The sequence below is a fragment of the Saccopteryx bilineata genome, chromosome 1 (assembly GCF_036850765.1).
Source record: "Saccopteryx bilineata isolate mSacBil1 chromosome 1, mSacBil1_pri_phased_curated, whole genome shotgun sequence".
NCBI classification, from domain to species: Eukaryota; Metazoa; Chordata; class Mammalia; order Chiroptera; family Emballonuridae; genus Saccopteryx; species Saccopteryx bilineata.
Window position 1 is genome coordinate 127,880,005 of NC_089490.1, and position 18,496 is coordinate 127,898,500.

At 39.5% G+C, this 18,496-nt stretch overlaps 1 protein-coding gene across 5 annotated transcripts in view; it reads left to right on the plus strand.

Moving 5' to 3' along the window:
* The window catches only part of SCN8A (sodium voltage-gated channel alpha subunit 8), a 265,318-nt gene that overhangs the window by 212,202 nt on the left and 34,620 nt on the right, over positions 1 to 18,496 (plus strand). For all 5 annotated transcript variants that reach the window (XM_066265290.1, XM_066265307.1, XM_066265314.1 and 2 more), the window contains exons 15-19: positions 10,091 to 10,264; positions 12,128 to 12,484; positions 16,638 to 17,108; positions 17,633 to 17,750; positions 18,280 to 18,434. In XM_066265290.1, coding sequence (XP_066121387.1) covers positions 10,091 to 10,264; positions 12,128 to 12,484; positions 16,638 to 17,108; positions 17,633 to 17,750; positions 18,280 to 18,434 — 1,275 coding nt within the window. The remainder of the gene's footprint in view (positions 1 to 10,090; positions 10,265 to 12,127; positions 12,485 to 16,637; positions 17,109 to 17,632; positions 17,751 to 18,279; positions 18,435 to 18,496) is intronic.

Here is an 18,496-nt window from a genome sequence, read left to right on the forward strand (position 1 = left end):
TTGTGTTGTCTTTGCCTGGTTTTGGAATCAGAATTATGCTTGCCTCATAAAAGGAGCTTGGAAGTCTTCCTTCCTCTTGAATTTTTTGAAATAGTTTGAGAAGGATAGGAGTTAGTTCTTTGAATATTTGGTAGAATTCCGTTGTGAAGCCATCGGGCCCCGGACTTTTCTTTGTTGGGAGTTTTTTGATAACTGTTTTGATCTCATTTGGTGTAATCGGTCTGTTTAGGTTTTCTGATTCTTCCCGTTTGATTTTTGGAAGATTGTATGTTTCAAGGAATTTGTCCATTTCATCTAGGTTGTCTAGTTTTTTGGCATACAGTTCTTCATAGTATTTTCTTACAATATTTTGTATTTCTGTTGTGTCAATTGTTATTTCTCCTCTCTCATTTCTAATTTTATTTATTTGAGTCCTCTCTCTCTTTTTCTTGGTGAGTCTACTTAAAGATTCATCAATCTTGTTTACCTTTTCAAAGAACCAGCTCCTAGTTTCATTGATCCTCTGTATTGTTTCTTTAGCCTCTATGTCATTTATTTCTGCTCTGATCTTTATTATTTCCTCCCTTCTACTACATTTGGGCTTTACTTGCTGTTCTTTTTCTAATTCTTTTAGATGCAGGGTTAAGTTGTTTGTTTGAGCTTTTTCTAGCTTCTGAAAGTGTGCCTGTAGTGCTATGAACTTCCCTCTCAGCACTGCTTTCGCTGTGTCCCATAAATTTTGAGTTGTTGTATGCTCATTGTCATTTGTTTCTAGGAATTTTTTTATTTCTTCTTTGATCTCATTCTTAATCCATTCATTATTTAACACCCTGCTATTTAGTTTCCATGTGTTTGAGAATTTTTGAGCTTTTCTGCTGTGATTCATTTCTAGTTTCATGCCGTTGTGATCAGAGAAAGTGCTTGATATGATTTCAGTCTTCTTAAATTTGTTGAGAGCACTTTTGTGCCCTAACATGTGGTCTATCCTAGAGAATGTACCATGAGCGCTTGAAAAGAATGTATATTCTGCTGCTTTAGGGTGAAAGGATCTGAAGATATCTATTAAATCGAGTTGATCTAGTGTTTCCAATAAGTCTGCTGTTTCTTTGTTAATTTTCTTTCTTGAGGATCTATCTAGTGTTGTTAGTGGGGTATTGAAATCCCCTACTATTATAGTATTGCTGTTGATCTCGCCCTTTAAATCCATCAAAGTCTGTTTTATATATTTGGGTGCTCCTATATTAGGTGCATAGATATTTATAATAGTTATATCTTCCTGTTGGATTACTCCCTTTATCATTATGTAGTGGCCTTCTTTATCTCTTACTATATCCTTTGTTTTAAAGTCCAATTTGTCTGATATAAGTATTGCTACCCCAGCTTTTTTTTCATTTCCATTTGCATGAAATGTTTTTTTCCATCCTTTTACCTTCAATCTATGTGTGTCTTTTGTTCTAAGGTGTGTCTCTTGTAGACAACATATGTATGGGTCCTGTTTTCTTATCCACGCAGCTACCCTATGTCTTTTGATTGGATCATTTAATCCATTTACATTTAAGGTTATTATTGATATGTAGTTGTTTATTGCCATTTTCTTCTTTAAAGGTGTATTCCTTTTTTTGCTATATTCTTTTCCAACTTTGATCTGTTTACAACAGGCCCCTTAACATTTCTTGCAGCGTTGGTTTGGTTGTAATGAATTCCATGAGTTGTTTTTTGTCTGGGAAGCTTTTTATTTCTCCTTCGATTTTAAACGATAGCCTTGCTGGATAAAGTAGTCTTGGTTGTAGGTTCTTGTTCTGCATTACTTTGAATATTTCTTGCCATTCCCTTCTGGCCTCAAGTGTTTCTGTTGAGAAGTCGGATGTCATCCTTATGGGGGCTCCTTTGTAGGTGATAACTTTTTTTTCTCTTGCAGCTTTTAATATTTTCTCTTTATCGCTTAGCTTTGGTATTTTAATTATGATGTGTCTTGGTGTAGGTTTCTTTGGGTTTCTCTTTAATGGAGTTCTCTGTGCTTCTTGGACTTGTGAGAGTTTCTCTTGCATTAATTTAGAGAAGTTTTCAGTTATGATATGATTGAACAAAGTCTCTATCCCTTGTTCTTTTTCTTCTTCTTCAGGAACCCCTATGATGCGGATGTTATTTCTCTTTATGTTGTCACAGAGCTCTCTAAGTGTTTCCTCTGACTTTTTGAGTCTCTTTTCTCTTTTCTTCTCTGCTTTCATGCCTTCATTCCAGTTGTCCTCCAACTCGCTGATTCGATCCTCGGCTGTATCCATCCTGTTTTTAATTCCTTCCATTGTGGTCTTCATTTCTGATATTGTATTTGTCATCTCTGACTGATTCTTTTTTAATATTTCAATATCCTTTTTTATACTTGCTATTTCTTTATTTAGGTTTTCAAACTGCCCCTCCATTGTTGTTCTAAGATCCCTAACCATCCTTACAATCATTATTTTGAACTCTGCATCTGGAAGTTTGATTATTTCCATATCACTCAGCTCATCTCTCAAAGGTGTCTCTTGTGGTTTCATTTGGGTTGCACTCCTTTGTCTTCTCATAATGGTGTTTTATTTGTAGAGTTGGTTGAGTCTAGGCTTGGTGTTGTCTGCCTCCAGTTTTCAGTTGTGTTATTTCTAGGTCTTCTTGGGTTGGTATCAGCTATTATTTGTAATCCACTTTCAGATTTGGGCAGCTTTGAAGTCTTGATTTGTTCATTTTCTTAACAGGTGATAGTCTTGTTAACTGATCTCAGCAGGGGGCTTCCTTGAAACTGTAACCAGGAATGCTGTGGGTGTAACCTGAGACGCTGAAGGTCTCTTCCACCATCTAATCTCACTGGGGGCAGGGTTTTTTCTCAGCTTCAGTAGGGGGAGGTGTATCTCAGATCTCCATGGAGACCTGAGTTACTGCCCCTCCTCCCCACTTCTTGTTTTCAGCTGTGTCTTGTTGCACTAATTGGAGCTGGATAGATGTCCGGAGATCTCTGATCCGGAAGCACTTCAGCTCTGTTTTGTGAAAGGTTCAGTCCCTCCCCAGCTATGGCCGCCTCCAGCACGAATGAGTCAGCTTTTTTATTTCGTTTCTTGCATACCTTAGCCCCTCACAGTCTGTCCCTCTCCTTGTCCTTTCCACTTGGGAGATAAGCTGGTCTTTTCAACCCACCTTGCTCCCTGGTCGCCAGGTAAGTGGCTGTGAGCAGTAGTTTCTGCTCTTTTTCCTCTGTGAAATCCTCTCTGGGCTCTCAGCCTCACCCACCCCCCCTGCTGGTCCTGTAAGCAGAGGAGATTCAGGCACTCCTTACCAGGATTATTGTGGCTTCCTCTTTGCTCCTTGGTTTTTGAGAGCTGTTCTTGCAGTTCAGTATTGGTTTTTCATGCTGATTTTTCCTAAGTTGATTTGTATTCCAGTTTGGTGTTGAGAGCTGGGCGTCTGTGCATCCGCCTACTCCACTGCCATCTTCAAAACTCTGATCTATATCTTTAATGTATGTCATTGGTATTTTAATTGGTATTGCATTGAATTTATAGATTGCTTTGGGTAATACAGACATTTTAATGATGTTTATTCTTCCTAACTATGAGCACGGTATATGATTCCCCTTGTTTGTATTTTCCTTGATTTCTTTTATTAATGTTTTATAATTTTCCGAGTACAAGTCTTTAGTCTCCTTGGTTAAATTTACTCCTAGGTACTTTATTTTTTTGGTTGTAATAGTGAAGGGGATTGTTTCCTTAATTTCTCTTTCTGACTGTTCATTGTTGGTATATAAAAATGCCTCTGATTTCTGAGTATTAATTTTATATCCTGCCACTTTGCTGAATTCATTTATCAGGTCCAGTAGTTTTTTGACTGAAACTTTAGGGTTTTTTATATACAATATCATATCATCTGCAAATAATGATAGTTTTACTTCTTCTTTTCCAATTTGGATGCCTTTCATTTCTTTTTCTTGTCTGATTGCTGTTGCTAGGACTTCCAGAACTATGTTGAATAAGAGTGGTGAAAGGGGGCACCCCTCCCTTGTTCCTGATCTTAAGGGGATTGCTTTTAATTTTTGCCCATTGAGTATGATGTTGGCTGTGGGTTTGTCATAGATGGCCTTTATCATGTTGAGGTATGTTCCCTGTATTCCCACTTTGCTGAGAGTTTTGATCATGAATGGGTGCTGGATTTTATCAAATGCTTTTTCTGCATCTATTGAAATTATCATGTGGTTTTTCTCCTTCCTTTTGTTTATGTGATGAATCACATTGATTGATTTGCAAATATTGTACCAGCCTTGCCTCCCCAGAATAAATCCCACTTGATCATGGTGTTTGATTTTTTCCATATATTGTTGGATCTGGTTTGCTAATATTTTGTTGAGGATTTTAGCATCTATATTCATCAGGGATATTGGCCTATAATTTTCTTTCTTTGTGTTGTCTTTGCCTGGTTTTGGAATCATAATTATGCTTGCCTCATGAAAGGAGCTTGGAAGTCTTCCTTCCTCTTGTATTTTTTGAAATAGCTTGAGAAGGATAGGAGTTAGTTCTTCTTTGAATATTTGGTAGAATTCACTTGGAAGCCATCAGGCCCCGGACTTTTATTTTTGGGAGTTTTTTGATAACTGTTTCGATCTCATTTGGTTTAATTGGTCTGTTTAGATTTTCTGATTCTTCCAGATTGATTTTTGGAAGATTGTATGTTTCAAGGAATTTGTCAATTTCATCTAGGTTGTCCAGTTTTTTGGCATACAGTTCTTCATAGTATTTTTTTTACAATATTTTATATTTCTGTTGTGTCCATTGTTATTTCTCCACTCTCATTTTTAATTTTATTTATTTGAGTCCTCTCTCCTTTTTTCTTGGTGAGTCTAGTTAAAGGTTCGTCAATCTTGTTTTCCTTTTCAAAGAACCAGCTTCTAGTTTCATTGATTCTCTGTATTGTTTTTTTAGCCTCTATGTCATTTATTTCTGCTCTGATCTTTATTATTTCCTTCCTTCTACTACATTTGGGCTTTACTTGCTGTTCATTTTCTAGTTCTTTTAGATGTAGGGTTAAGTTGTTTATTTGAGGTTTTTCTAGCTTCTTAAAGTGTGCCTGTAATGCTATGAACTTCCCTCTCAGTACTGCTTTTGCTGTGTACCATAAGTTTTGAGGCATTGTATGCTCATTATCATTCGTTTCTAGGAATTTTTTTATTTTTTCTTTGATCTCATTCTTAATCCATTCGTTATTTAACAACCTGCTATTTAGTTTCTTTGTGTTTGAGAATTTTTTAGTTTTTCTGTTGTGGTTGATTTCTAGTTTCATGCCACTGTGATCGGAGAAAGTGCTTATTATGATTTCTATCTTCTTAAATTTGTTGAGACCACTTTTGTGCCCTAACATGTGGTCTATCCTAGAGAAGGTACCATAAGCACTTGAAAAGAATGTATATTTTGCTGCTTTAGGGTGAAAAGTTCTGAAGATATCTATTAAATTTAGTTGATCTACTGTGTCCTTTAAATCTGCTGTTTCTTTGTTAATTTTCTTTCTTGAGGATCTATCTAGTGTTGTTAGTGAGGTATTGAAGTCCCCTACTATTATAGTATTGCTGTTGATCTCACCCTTTATATCCATCAAAGTCTTCTTTATATATTTAGGTGCTCCTATATTAGGTGTGTAGATATTTATAATAGTTATATCTTCCTGTTGGATTGCTCCCTTTATCATTATGTAGTGGCCTTCTTTATCTCTTACTATATCCTTTGTTTTAAAGTCCATTTTGTCTGATATAAGTATTACTTCTTTTTATTCATTTCCATTTGCGTGAAATGTTTTTTTTTTCATCCTTTTACCTTCAGTCTATGTGCGTCTTTTGTTCTAAGGTGTGTCTCTTGTAGACAGAATATGTATGGGTCTTGTTTTCTTATCGATGCAGCTACCCTATGTCTTTTGATTGGATCATTTAATCCATTTACAGGGTTATTATTGATATGTAGTTGTTTATTGCCATTTTATACTTTAAAGCTATATTTCTCTTTTGGTTTGGTTGTAATGATTCCTTGAGGGTTTTTTTTGTTTGTTTGTTTTTTTGGTTTTTTTGTCTGGGAAACTTTTTATTTCTCCTTCAATTTTAAATGATAGCCTTGCTGGATAAAGTAGTCTTGGTTTAGGTTCTTGTTCTGCATTACTTTGAATATTTCTTGCCATTTCCTTCTGGCCTCAAGTGTTTCTGTTGAGAAGTCTGATGTCATCCTTATGGGGGCTCCTTTGTAGATGATAGCCTTTTTTTCTCTAGCAGCTTTTAATATTTTCTCTTTATCACTTAGCTTTGGTATTTTAATTATGATGTGTCTTGGTGTAGGTTTCTTTGGGTTTCTCTTTAATGGAGTTCTCAGTGCTTCTTGAACTTGTGAGAGTTTCTCCTGCATTAATTTAGGGAAGTTTTCAGCTATAACATGATTGAACAAAGTCTCTATCCCTTGTTCTTTCTCTTCTTTTTCAGGAACCCCTATGATGTGGATGTTATTTCTCTTCATGTTGTCACAGAGCTCTCTTAGAGTTTCCTCAGACTTTTTGAGTCTCTTTTCTTTTTTCTTCTCTGTTTTCATGCCTGCATTCAACTTGTCCTCCAACTGGCTGATTCGATCCTCAGCTCCATCCATCTTGTTTTTAATTCCTTCCATGTGGTCTTCATTTCTGATATTGTATTTGTCATCTCCGACTGATTCTTTTTTAATATTTCAATATCCTTTTTTATACTTGCTATTTCTCTATTTAGGTGTTCATAATGACCATCCATTGTTGTTCTAAGATCCCTAACCATCCTTACAATCATTATCTTGAACTCTGCATCTGGATGTTTGGTTATTTCCATATCACTCAGTTCATTTCCTGAAGGTTTCTCTTGTGGTTTCATTTGGATTGCACTTCTTTGTCTTCTCATTATGTCTGTGTGTTTGGGTGTGTTGTTTGTAGGGCTGGTTGAGTCTAGGCTTGGTGTTGTCTGCCTCTAGTTTTCAATTGTGTTATTTCTAGGTCTTTTTGGGTTGGCATCAGTTATTATTTGTAATCCACTTTCGGATTTGGGCTACTTTGAAGTCTTGATTTGTTTGTTTTCTTAACAGGTGATAGTCTTGTTTACTGATCTCAGCAGGGGGCTTATTTGAAACTTTATCCAGGAATGCGGTGGGTGTAACCTGAGACTCTGAAGGCCTCTTCTACCAGTTACTCTCTCTGGGGGCAGAGTGTTTTCTCAGCTTCAGAGGGGGAGGTGTGTCTCATCTCCATGGAGACCTGAGTTACTCCTCCTCCTCCCCACTTCTTGTTTTCAGCTGTGTCTTTTTGCGCTGATTGGAGCTGAATAGATGTCTGGAGATCTGTGATCCGGAAGTAATTTAGTCTTTTGTTTTGTGGAAGGATCAGCCCCTCCCCCAGTTATGGCCACCTTCAGCACTGGATGAGTCAGCTTCTCAAGTCATCCCCTGCGTTCCTCTGCCCCTCACTGTCTGTCTCTCCCTCTCCCCTTTCATTTTGGAAGATAAGCTGGCCCTTTCAACACACCTCATTCCTGGTTGCCAGGCAAGTGGCTGTGAACAGTATTTTCTGCTCTTTTCCTTGAAGTGAGAGCCCTTCTAGGCTCTCAGCCTCACCCCCCTCCCCGTTCCTGTAAGCAGGGGAGATTTAGGTGCTCCCTACCAGGTTTGTGTGGCTTCTTCTTTGCTCCTTGGTTTTTGAGAGCTGTTCTTATAGTCCAGAGTTGTTTTTTCACGCTGATTGTTCCTAAATTTATTTGTAATCCAGTTTGGTGGTGAGAGCTGGGAGTCTGTGTGTCTGCCTACTCTGCTGCCATCTTTAGGTCTCCTGCATGGAGCAGCCAGCAGTTTCTTCCTCCTCTCTCAGCATCTGGTAAAGGCTAAAATCTGTTTTCTTATTTCTATACATCAGTTCAGTATATTTCCAAACAGCATCTATAATCCAAGGACCTTTCACTATTTTTAATTCTCAGACCTTATTTTCAGAGTTTTTAACTCCTTCATGTGTAAATTTGGTAACCAGGTGGTTACAAGTACTAATTTATTATGAGTTTTAAATCTGTTGTATAAAAAGTCCTCTTTTCTGAAAACATAATATTTAGTAAGAGTCTGGCGTTATGTGGTCAGCTTAGAATGAGGGAATTGGTTTGTTCATGGCATTGTACTTTCCTACCGCATGTTATATTTTTCAGCCTACGGGATATAGAAGGTATTAGGAAGCACAAGGCACTGTGTCAGGCAGAAAAGTGGGAGACAGGTAACCAGGGAAGAAGTCATTCCTGTACCTTGTAAACTTCAGATTTAAAATGCAGTGTGTCCGTAAAGTCATGGTGCACTTTTGACCGGTCACAGGAAAGCAACAAAAGACGATAGAAATGTGAAATCTGAACCAAATAAAAGGAAAACTCTCCCAGTTTCATACCTATTCAGTGCAGTTCGATGTGGGCTCACACACAGATTTTTTAGGGCTCCTTAGGTAGCTATCCTGTATAGCCTCTACAGACTCATCACTGACTGGTGGCCTACCAGAACGGGGTTTCTCCAAACTGCTGGTTTCCTTCAACTGCTTACCCCACCGAGTAATGTTATTCCTATGTGGTGGGGCTTCATTATAAATGCGCTGATATTCACATTGCACTTTGGTCACGGATTCGAATTTAGCGAGCCACAGAACACACCGAACTTTCTTCTGTACTGTCCACATCTCGACTGGCATGGTCGTGGGCTGCTCTGCTGTATACACGGTGTTACATCATCATCTGCGCATGCTCACATGCTGCCACATCATCCTACAGAAACTGGGAGGGTTTTCCTTTTATTTGGTGCAGATTTCACATTCCTATCATCTTTTGTTGCTTTCCTGTGACCAGTCAAAAGTGCGCCATGACTTTACAGACACACTGTAGTTACTTTATTGATTATTGTATTGGAAAAATCAAAAGGAAGCATCAAAGTCTTCAACAGTAAAAAATTTCTCTGAAGGTATGTCAACCAGTGGAATTTTATACAAGCAGTAAAAGTGAGAATTGGGAAGACCATATAGCAACATGAATGAAGTTGTGACAAGTGAAAAATAAGACCCAAGATACTATGTATTCTATGACCTCACAACTTTGTCAAAGTATATATGCATTTGAAATAGCAAAAAGGCACTATATAAAAATGATAGTTGTGCCTGACCAGGCAGTGGCACAGTGGATAGAGCGTCAGACTGGGACGCAGAGGACCAAGGTTTGAAACCTCTAGGTCCCCGGCTTGAGCACGGGATTGTGGGCTTGAGCGTGGAATCAGACATGACCCCATAGCTCCTGGCTTGAGCCCAAAGGTCACTGGCTTGAAGCCCAAGGTCACTGGGGTGAGCAAAGGGTCACTTACTGTGCTATAGCTCCCCCCTTCCCGGCAAGGGTCATATGAGAGAGCAGTCAGTGAACAAGGTGCCGCAATGAAAAATTTATGCTTCTCATCTCTCTTCCTTCCTGTCTGTCTGTCCCTGTCTGTTTCTCCTTCTCTCTGTCTCTGTCACACACACACAAAAATAATGAGAGTTGAAAGCAAGGTGGTGAGTCTATGGGTGTTTTTTCTGAATTTTGAATGTTCTTAGCAATGTTTTATTGCTTTACTATTTAAATAAAAAACTCTGCAGCATGTATATATTTAAGTTTGATAAGATACATAATATCAAGTCAGAAATAATACTTGATTTTTCTAATATAATTATAGCACAATAAATGATATTTTTTTAGGCAAACATCTCAAGAGTACATACTCAAATGACTATTGACCCTTTAGAAGGAGATACCTGTGTTGTATTCCCATTGCTTAGAATAATTTTTCAACTGTACTATTAAACAATTTGGGTGATTTGGGTGATTCTGGCAACAAAAATGGGAACATTGGGACTGCGTACTTCATTCAAGAGGAAAATAAGACTTTCTTGCATTGTGTGAGTGGTCATAGGACATCTAGGTATTGATGTCCTCAGATGTAGAATTTAACCAAGGCTGGCTCTTGAGGTTTCTTGGAAATATTATATGAAAAGATGGTGATAAAGGCATTCTCTTTTTATTGCTTCTTTTTCTTAACCCCTGCATTCCCCTCTTCAGGTTTTCACTGGAATTTTCACAGCAGAAATGTTCCTGAAGCTCATAGCCATGGATCCCTACTATTATTTCCAAGAAGGTTGGAACATTTTTGACGGATTTATTGTCTCCCTCAGTTTAATGGAACTGAGTCTAGCAGATGTGGAGGGGCTTTCAGTGCTGCGATCTTTCCGATTGGTATTCCATATTTTTCCAATTTCTTTTTACATTTCCTATCTTGCAATTACTAGAGTTTTCCATATGTTACTTTGACTTTTAAAAATCCTAAGCTATATTCTATTCCCAATTCCAGTTAACTGTTTATTGCCTTAGCTCCTAAAATCTTGAAAACTTTCCTGCTAAACACCTAATATGGAAGTTAGTTTTTAAAATCAATCAACAGAGAGCCATCAATTTTAGGAAGTTTCTCATAAAATAATGGTTAATCTAAAAATGAAGGAAGACTCCCAAGGACTATTCTGAGGTCTGATTTTGCTAGTAAACCTATTTCTTTATATGAACATCCCCCTGAAATGGCAAAAATTTCTCCTTATTCAAAGATGGCTCTCCTCATTTCTACTGTTTTGGTGACTTCTTCCAGAAAATGAATATAAAATACTCTTTTCAAAATATTATATTGATGTTAGTTGTTGAACTTTGTTTTTAATATCATTAGCTATGAAGGATTTTTAAAATTAATATATTTTAAAAAGTTAATTTGTATAAAGTGACTCTGAAAGAATAGTTAACAGTACCATCAGAATAGCTCCCGGTAAACCTGCGTGATGTGATTAAGTCTCTTGAGAAGCTGAGTGGATGTTCCGCTCAGACAAAGCATCAGACTGGTTTAGGTTTTTGTCCCCTTATTGGGAAGATACCTAAGCACTTGCAACTGAAAGACTTTAAGATTTTTTTCATCAAGATATTCAGCATATCTAAGTAAGAGAATTGGAATAGAGTAAAAATATTTGTAAAATAGAGATCTTAGTGTTCAGTCCAAGTCACAAATTTAATATCTGCCAAGTTTCTGAAACCTCTGCTCACTAGTCTTTGGTTAAGATCCAGCCCACGGTATGCTTTTTGAGAACAGTTCTTATTATATAGAAAATGAGAGAAAGAATTAAGAGATAGAAGTCTTAGCACTAATATTCTTAATAAATTAAAAACCAGTCAGAAAGGGAAAAAATATGAGTGTCCCAGATATACACACAGAGAAACACCTGGTAATTCTTGAACTTTCAGATAAGACTAAAATTTTCAATAAGAAAAAACATATTCAAATCAGTGCTGTTGCTTTACCAGAATTCCTGTTATATTATCTGTTGTTAACTTATGACATCTGATAATAATCTCATTATTTTTCTATTCATAGGCTTTATACATTCTCACTCTGTTAGCCAAGACCTTGTAATCTATTCACATGAATGAATATGGCATATAGACATTTCGTGATGGACAGATACTATAAGTTCTGTCTTCTGAATTAATATTAATACATATAGTCCCTCTTCAGGACATGTTTCACATAGGTGGGACTGCCCCTTCTTGGGAGTTGTGCTTTCCTTCCAAGTTATTCCAAGCATATCACAAAATTTTATATCATTCATTGGTTATTTACTGGCAAGCAGAAAGAGAGATATTTAGAAATTTTAAATGCTTTTTTAAGGAGACAGATGATTTGTTGTCACTATCCTTACCTACTGGTCTTTTGATTCACTGCAAATTACATTTTCCCTGATACATCCATCCCCTAAGAAGTTGAGGGGGAAAATTATGTTCATGTAGGGCTTTTATTTTTTTAAGTAGAATGACCTATAGACTAATACAGGAGACTAGAGGCAGTATTTGTGATTCCTAGTTTTAAATCTTTCTTTCGCTTACTGTGAAATTAATGTTTTCTTTACTATGTCTCAGTTTCTCCCATTTTAGTCTAAGACTGTTAGAAAGTCCTAAGAGTGCTCAATAAATTTAAGCTGATCTTATTAATTTTATGTTTTTATTTTAGCCACGCAGTAAGAAAATGGAATATCATTTGGTATTTGTTTGTTTTTTTTCTTTTAGCTCCGAGTCTTCAAATTGGCCAAATCCTGGCCCACCCTGAACATGCTGATTAAGATTATTGGAAACTCAGTGGGTGCCCTGGGCAATCTGACGCTGGTCCTGGCTATTATTGTCTTCATCTTTGCTGTAGTAGGGATGCAGCTATTTGGAAAGAGCTACAAAGAGTGTGTCTGCAAGATCAACGTGGACTGTGAACTCCCTCGCTGGCACATGCATGACTTTTTTCATTCCTTCCTCATTGTCTTTCGAGTTTTGTGCGGAGAGTGGATCGAGACCATGTGGGACTGCATGGAGGTGGCAGGCCAGGCCATGTGCCTCATTGTCTTCATGATGGTCATGGTTATTGGCAACTTGGTGGTTAGTACTAACTTGTAGATCTTTTTGTTCTTTGTGCTGAACATCTTTCACTTGGCTTTGAAGCCCAGTCTGCTTATTCCTTCTGCTATCTTCCCTGTCTGTGTTGGTTTTTATTCTTTCTTGGCCCAATAACCCTAAGGTACAAATGAATGAAAAGAGACTGCTATTTACACACCTACTGAGTCATGCTATTTATACACCTACTGAATCATAGCCCCCACAAACTGCCAACACTTTTTCATAGTTATGAAAACAAACTTAAAACAAAGGGACTTTTCTTAAAGTCACATAACTGATAAATGTCAAGGCATGCATTATATCCTAGATTTCAAACTCAATGCTCTTTCTACTATAGAAGTTTTCTTCTAAGCCAGAATTTTTCATCCTGACATTATTGAAATTTTGGGCTAAATAATTCTTTGTTGGGACTGTCCTGTGTATTGTAAGATATTTAACAGCATCCCTGGCCTCTATCTTCACCAGCCAGTAGTGACCCCCTACCCCAAGTTGTGACAATCAAAAATGTTTCCAGACATTGCCACTGTCCCATAGGGGGTAAAAATGCCCTCCATTGAGCACCACTAAGCTAAACCATCTTCAGATTTATTTAATTTGTATAAATGACAAATCTCTTTTTTCTTTGCTTTGATCTGTCCACTTGCTGTTTTCTGCCTCTGTATTTAGAACATTCACCAACAGATTTTTTTTTTCTTCTTTTCCAAGTAAGAGGAGAGGAGATAGAGACAGACTCCCACATGTGCCCCGACCAGGATACAACCTGCAACCCCCATCTGGGGCCATGCTCATAACTGAATTAATTTTTAGCACCTGAAGTGGAGGCTCCACAGAGCCGTCCTCAGCGCCCCAGGGCTCGAACCAGTGGAGCCATGGCTGCAGGAGGGAAAGAGAAAGAGGGAAGGGGGAGGAGAGAGAGGCACATGGTTGCTGCTTCTGTGTGCCCTGACCAGGAATTGAACACAGGACATCCACACACCAAGCCAATGCTCTACCACTGAGCCAAATGGCCAGTGCCTACCAAAAGATTTTAACACCTTGTATCTCAGAGTGTGATCTGAGGACCAGCAGCAAGATCACTTGAGAGTATGTGAGAAATGCAGAATCTCAGGCTCCACCCCAGCGCTACTGAATCAGAATCTTCATTTTTGACAGGATCCCCAGATGATTGACATGTACACTAAAGTGTATGGGAAGTACCCATCTTTCAGATTAGGTCAAATCCCATTGCATGTGTAGATAGAGCAGGAGGACTGGAAGAAGGCACACTCAGATGATCCCTTGTAAGCACGTCTACATTAGTTCTCCTCCCTTTCCTGCCATAAAGAAGCTTCCAACTAGAGAGTGCCTGCTCACCAGCCTCAGAGCCAGCTATGGCCACCCTCTTTCATTTGACCTATAAAAATAAACACTGTAACATTTCTTGTTTTAATCTCTTTGCTTCTCCATCCCCAACCACCTTTCCCTCAGTCCTAATCCCCCTAGTCTTTCCACTCCTTCAGTGAACACAGCTATTGCCTACTAGTAGGTAGTAAGGTCAGCATTTACCAGCCCTGACTCACCAACCCTTTCTCTAGTCTCTCATTCTCAGTTGTTTCAAGGACAGCTTGCCACGACTGTTTACAGATACCTGAGCCCATGACAAAGTCACCTATTATCTCTGCTTCTAATGGCACCTTTCCAGGTTCCCCTTTGCTCAGTCCTTCTGCTCATCTAGTCTCTAGGAATCTGTAACTGTACGTCTCTTTTGATTCTTTTCGCTTCACTCCCAGTAAATGTTTAATGTCTTTCATAACTCTCTTCGTAGTTCTTCTATATATGCATCTTTCTTCATAGTATTTATAAGATCTGCCCTTCCTTTTTATTTTTATAACCCATCCAATATTTCTAGAAGACCACTGGCCTCACACTCACCCAAGTTTCACTCATTAAAAAAGGCCATGTCCCAGACCCTACACCAGATCTACTGAATGAGACTCTCTCAGGTGATGTCAAGGAACTATGTATTTTTAACAAGCATCCTACTCCAGGAGATTCTTGTATATTCTGAAGTTTGAGATTTCTGTAGCCTAATCTAGACTCTTATCAATTTATGCAAATAATAGTTTTCTAACTCCTAGTTCCTAAGGAATGGCTTTCTCAAATCACCTGTGTCTTCTTTACTCAAGAACCACTAGTGGGCCTAACCAGGTGGTGGTGCAGTGGATAGAGCATCGGCCTAGGACATTGAGGACCCAGGTTTGAAACCCTGAGGTTGCTGGCTTAAGCATGGGGTCACCAGCACTTAAGGGTGCCCCCTTTCACCACTCTTATTCAACAAAGTCCTAGCTACACTGGCTTGAGCCCAAAGGTCTCTGCCTTTTTTTTTTTTTACAGAGACAGAGTCAGAGAGAGGGACAGACAGACAGGAAGGGAGACAAATGTAAAGCACCAATTCTTTGTTGCAGTACCTTAGTTGTCCATTGATTGCTTTCTCATATGTGCCTTGACTGGGGGTGGGCTATAGCAGAGCGAATGACCCCTTGCTCAAGCCAGCGACCTCGGGCTTCAAGCCAGCAACCTTTGGGCTCAAGCCAGTGACCACTGAGCTCAAGCCAGCAACCATGAGGTCATGTCTATGATCCCACAATCAAGCCAATGACCCCGTGCTCAAGCTGGTGAGCCCACGCTCAAGCTGGTGACCTTGGGGTTTCGAACATGGGTCTTCCAATCCCAGTCCAACACTCTATCCACTGAGCCACCACCTGGTCAGGCCAAAGGTCTCTGTCATGAAGCCCAAGGTCGCTGGCTTGAACAAGGGGTCACTGACTCTGCTGGAGTACCCCCCCCCCACCCCTGGTCAAGGCACGTATGAGAAAGCAATCAATGAACAACTAAGGGACCTCAACAAAAAATTGATGCTTCTCATCTCTCTCTCTCTTCCTGTCTATCTGTACCTCTCTCTCTCACTAAAAAAACAAACAAACAAACAAAAAAAAACCCACTAGTGGATCCAGTTAAAATTAAAATTCACATCCCTCAGCCTGGCCTTCAGAACCCTCTTCAGTTCACCCCCATATTACCAACATGCTCCTTTTTAATTCTAAAAATGGGCCAAGTAATTCAAATACATGTAATTATTTATTGTTTTCATTCCTCGCATTCTGTAAATACCATTATCTCCACCTAAAATATACGCCTTACTCTTCTTCAGAAGTGTGACAGAGTAAGGGCCAGTATAAATCGAGAAGTGAAACACCTCTTCCATTTTTCAATAGTACATCATAATAAAAGTAAATTAATCTTAATGTCCAATGTGGTAAAATAGGAAGTTAAAACAGGAAGGAAGGGAGGGAAGGAAGGAGGGAGGGAGGGAGGGAGAAAGAGAGAGGGAGTGAGGGAGGAGGGAGAGAAGAAAAGAAAGGAAGGAGGGAGGGAGGAAGGAAGGAAGGAAAGAAGGAAGGAGAAAGAAGAAAGGAAGGAAGGAAGGGAGAAAGAAAGGAAGGAAGGGAGAAGGAAAAGGAGAGAGGAAGCTTGTATTTGATGGCTTAATACTTAGGTATACAACATAACACAAAATAACCACCACTGTCTTCCTAAATCTATTTTATTTTGATAAATGTTAGGAAAACAAAAATAATTAATTTTTAAAATAAGGTGGCATAAAATGTATTTCAGTTCCACCTTCTTGCTTTATTATATGTACATCTGGCTCTCCCAGCCTGATTCTTCTCTAACATGGGTCCTCTAGGCATATACTGCTCATGAGCACAGGGTATCTATGTGTTCTTTGATGTTCCCCAGTAGTAATCCATATCTACCTGTTTGGTTTTATCTTTGGAGAATTTTCTTTCAAAATAGATATAGCCTTTGCCTTTTCTGATTAAAAAAAGGTAACATATTTTGGAATATATGTATATGTAAAATGATAAAAGAACCAAAAAAAAGAGGTGATAAACTCCTTGTATTACTACCAAAATTAAACAAAATGTTCACCTAGTAACATGAGCATTTAAAACACTATGTGGGCCAAACAAAACAGTAGAAATTCTTGAGTGTGTCACATAACTCTGTGGGCTTCCAGTTTCCTAATTTAATGGATAACTTGCCTAACACCATTCTCCATTCACTCTCCTTTTTTTCTAACACATTGGTGCAGGTGCTGAACCTGTTTCTGGCCTTGCTCCTGAGCTCCTTCAGTGCAGACAATCTGGCAGCCACAGATGATGATGGGGAAATGAATAACCTACAGATCTCAGTAATCCGTATCAAGAAGGGTGTGGCTTGGACCAAAGTGAAAGTGCGTGCCTTCATGCAGGCCCACTTCAAGCATCGTGAGGCTGATGAGGTGAAACCCCTGGATGAACTGTATGAAAAGAAGGCCAACTGCATCGCCAATCACACTGGTGCAGACATCCACCGGAATGGTGACTTCCAGAAGAACGGCAATGGCACCACCAGTGGCATTGGCAGCAGCGTGGAGAAGTACATCATCGATGAGGACCACATGTCCTTCATCAACAATCCCAATCTCACCGTGCGGGTGCCCATTGCTGTAGGCGAGTCCGATTTTGAGAATGTCAACACAGAGGATGTTAGCAGTGAATCAGATCCTGAAGGAAGCAAAGATGTAAGGTCCCAACCTAGAAACCAACCTTGATCCTACATGAGAACAAACAGGGCTCTGTCAGATCCAGGGATTGGTTCAGCTCTGGGCTTGGTAGAGAGATTCTGGAATAACCAACTCAACCCCTATTTTCATTCTAGGCCTTCCCTAGACAACCTAGTTTTCTGAAAGTTTCTGGATCTGTCTTCATTACTTCTAGGTCATCTAGGTCAGAGACTGGAGTAAACCCTCAAGTATTTTCCTGCTGTTGCTCTGTTGGCTATACCCTGAGACTAGCCTGTAGCCACATTTGTTTGGGGTTGATCACTCATTGTGAGTGGGTTTTAATGATATATCCCTTCCTGACAGAAATGTCGAAGGCCCTGTGGTGACTGTTTGCTCATCATGAGTTGGATGATGATTTTATAATAAAAATTGTAGAGAAAAATTATAGCTAGTACATCATCCACACCAGAGATAGAGTGGTCAGTGTAGTGTGGACATGTTGCTTCAGAGTCTATTAATCTCCCTTTTTCTTGCATCTCTAGAAACTAGATGATACTAGCTCCTCTGAGGGAAGTACCATCGATATCAAACCAGAAGTAGAAGAAGTCCCCGTGGAACAGCCTGAGGAATACTTGGATCCAGACTCTTGCTTCACAGAAGGTGAGAGGGGACAAGGAGGGAGGACCCACCAGAAGGCATGGGGCACTGCATTGCTTACACAGTGTCTGCTGGAGAATGTGGTTGGGTGAGTGGGCGGGGCCTCAGTGACTATCTTCAGGAACTTTGTTCTCTCCCCCCCCCTTGTCATTTTGAGGGCAGTTTATACTGTTTTCTCTGTTCAAACTATTCTCTAACTTTTCTTTCTCCACTTTCTCTTGGCATCAGTCCAAAAACTTCCATTAAGAAAGGCCTTTTCTGTCATTGCTCTGTCTTCTACCTGACTGCCCTTTTCTCCCCCTCACTGCCCCTTTATATGACATCTTCCCGACTCCAGAGGGCCCTGGCAAACTGGCAGCATAGCCTCAGCCCTGCCACCCTCCCCGTTTCTGAATCAGACATTCTGATTCATCTACTGTGCTCCCAACTATGTGGTAGGACAGCACATGGTAAAGCCCAGGAGATGGAGGAGAGGGCAAGGCTGGGTGGGGCGTGCTTCCACAGTCTGACCTGCCTCTCCCACTGGTGCCAGGTTGTGTCCAGCGATTCAAGTGCTGCCAGGTCAACATTGAAGAAGGTCTGGGCAAGTCTTGGTGGATCCTGCGGAAAACCTGCTTCCTCATTGTAGAGCACAATTGGTTTGAGACCTTCATCATCTTCATGATTCTGCTCAGCAGTGGTGCCCTGGTGAGGTCCAAGGGAGAATATGATGAGGGATTGGCTGGGGACAGGTTTATAGGAACTGGTGG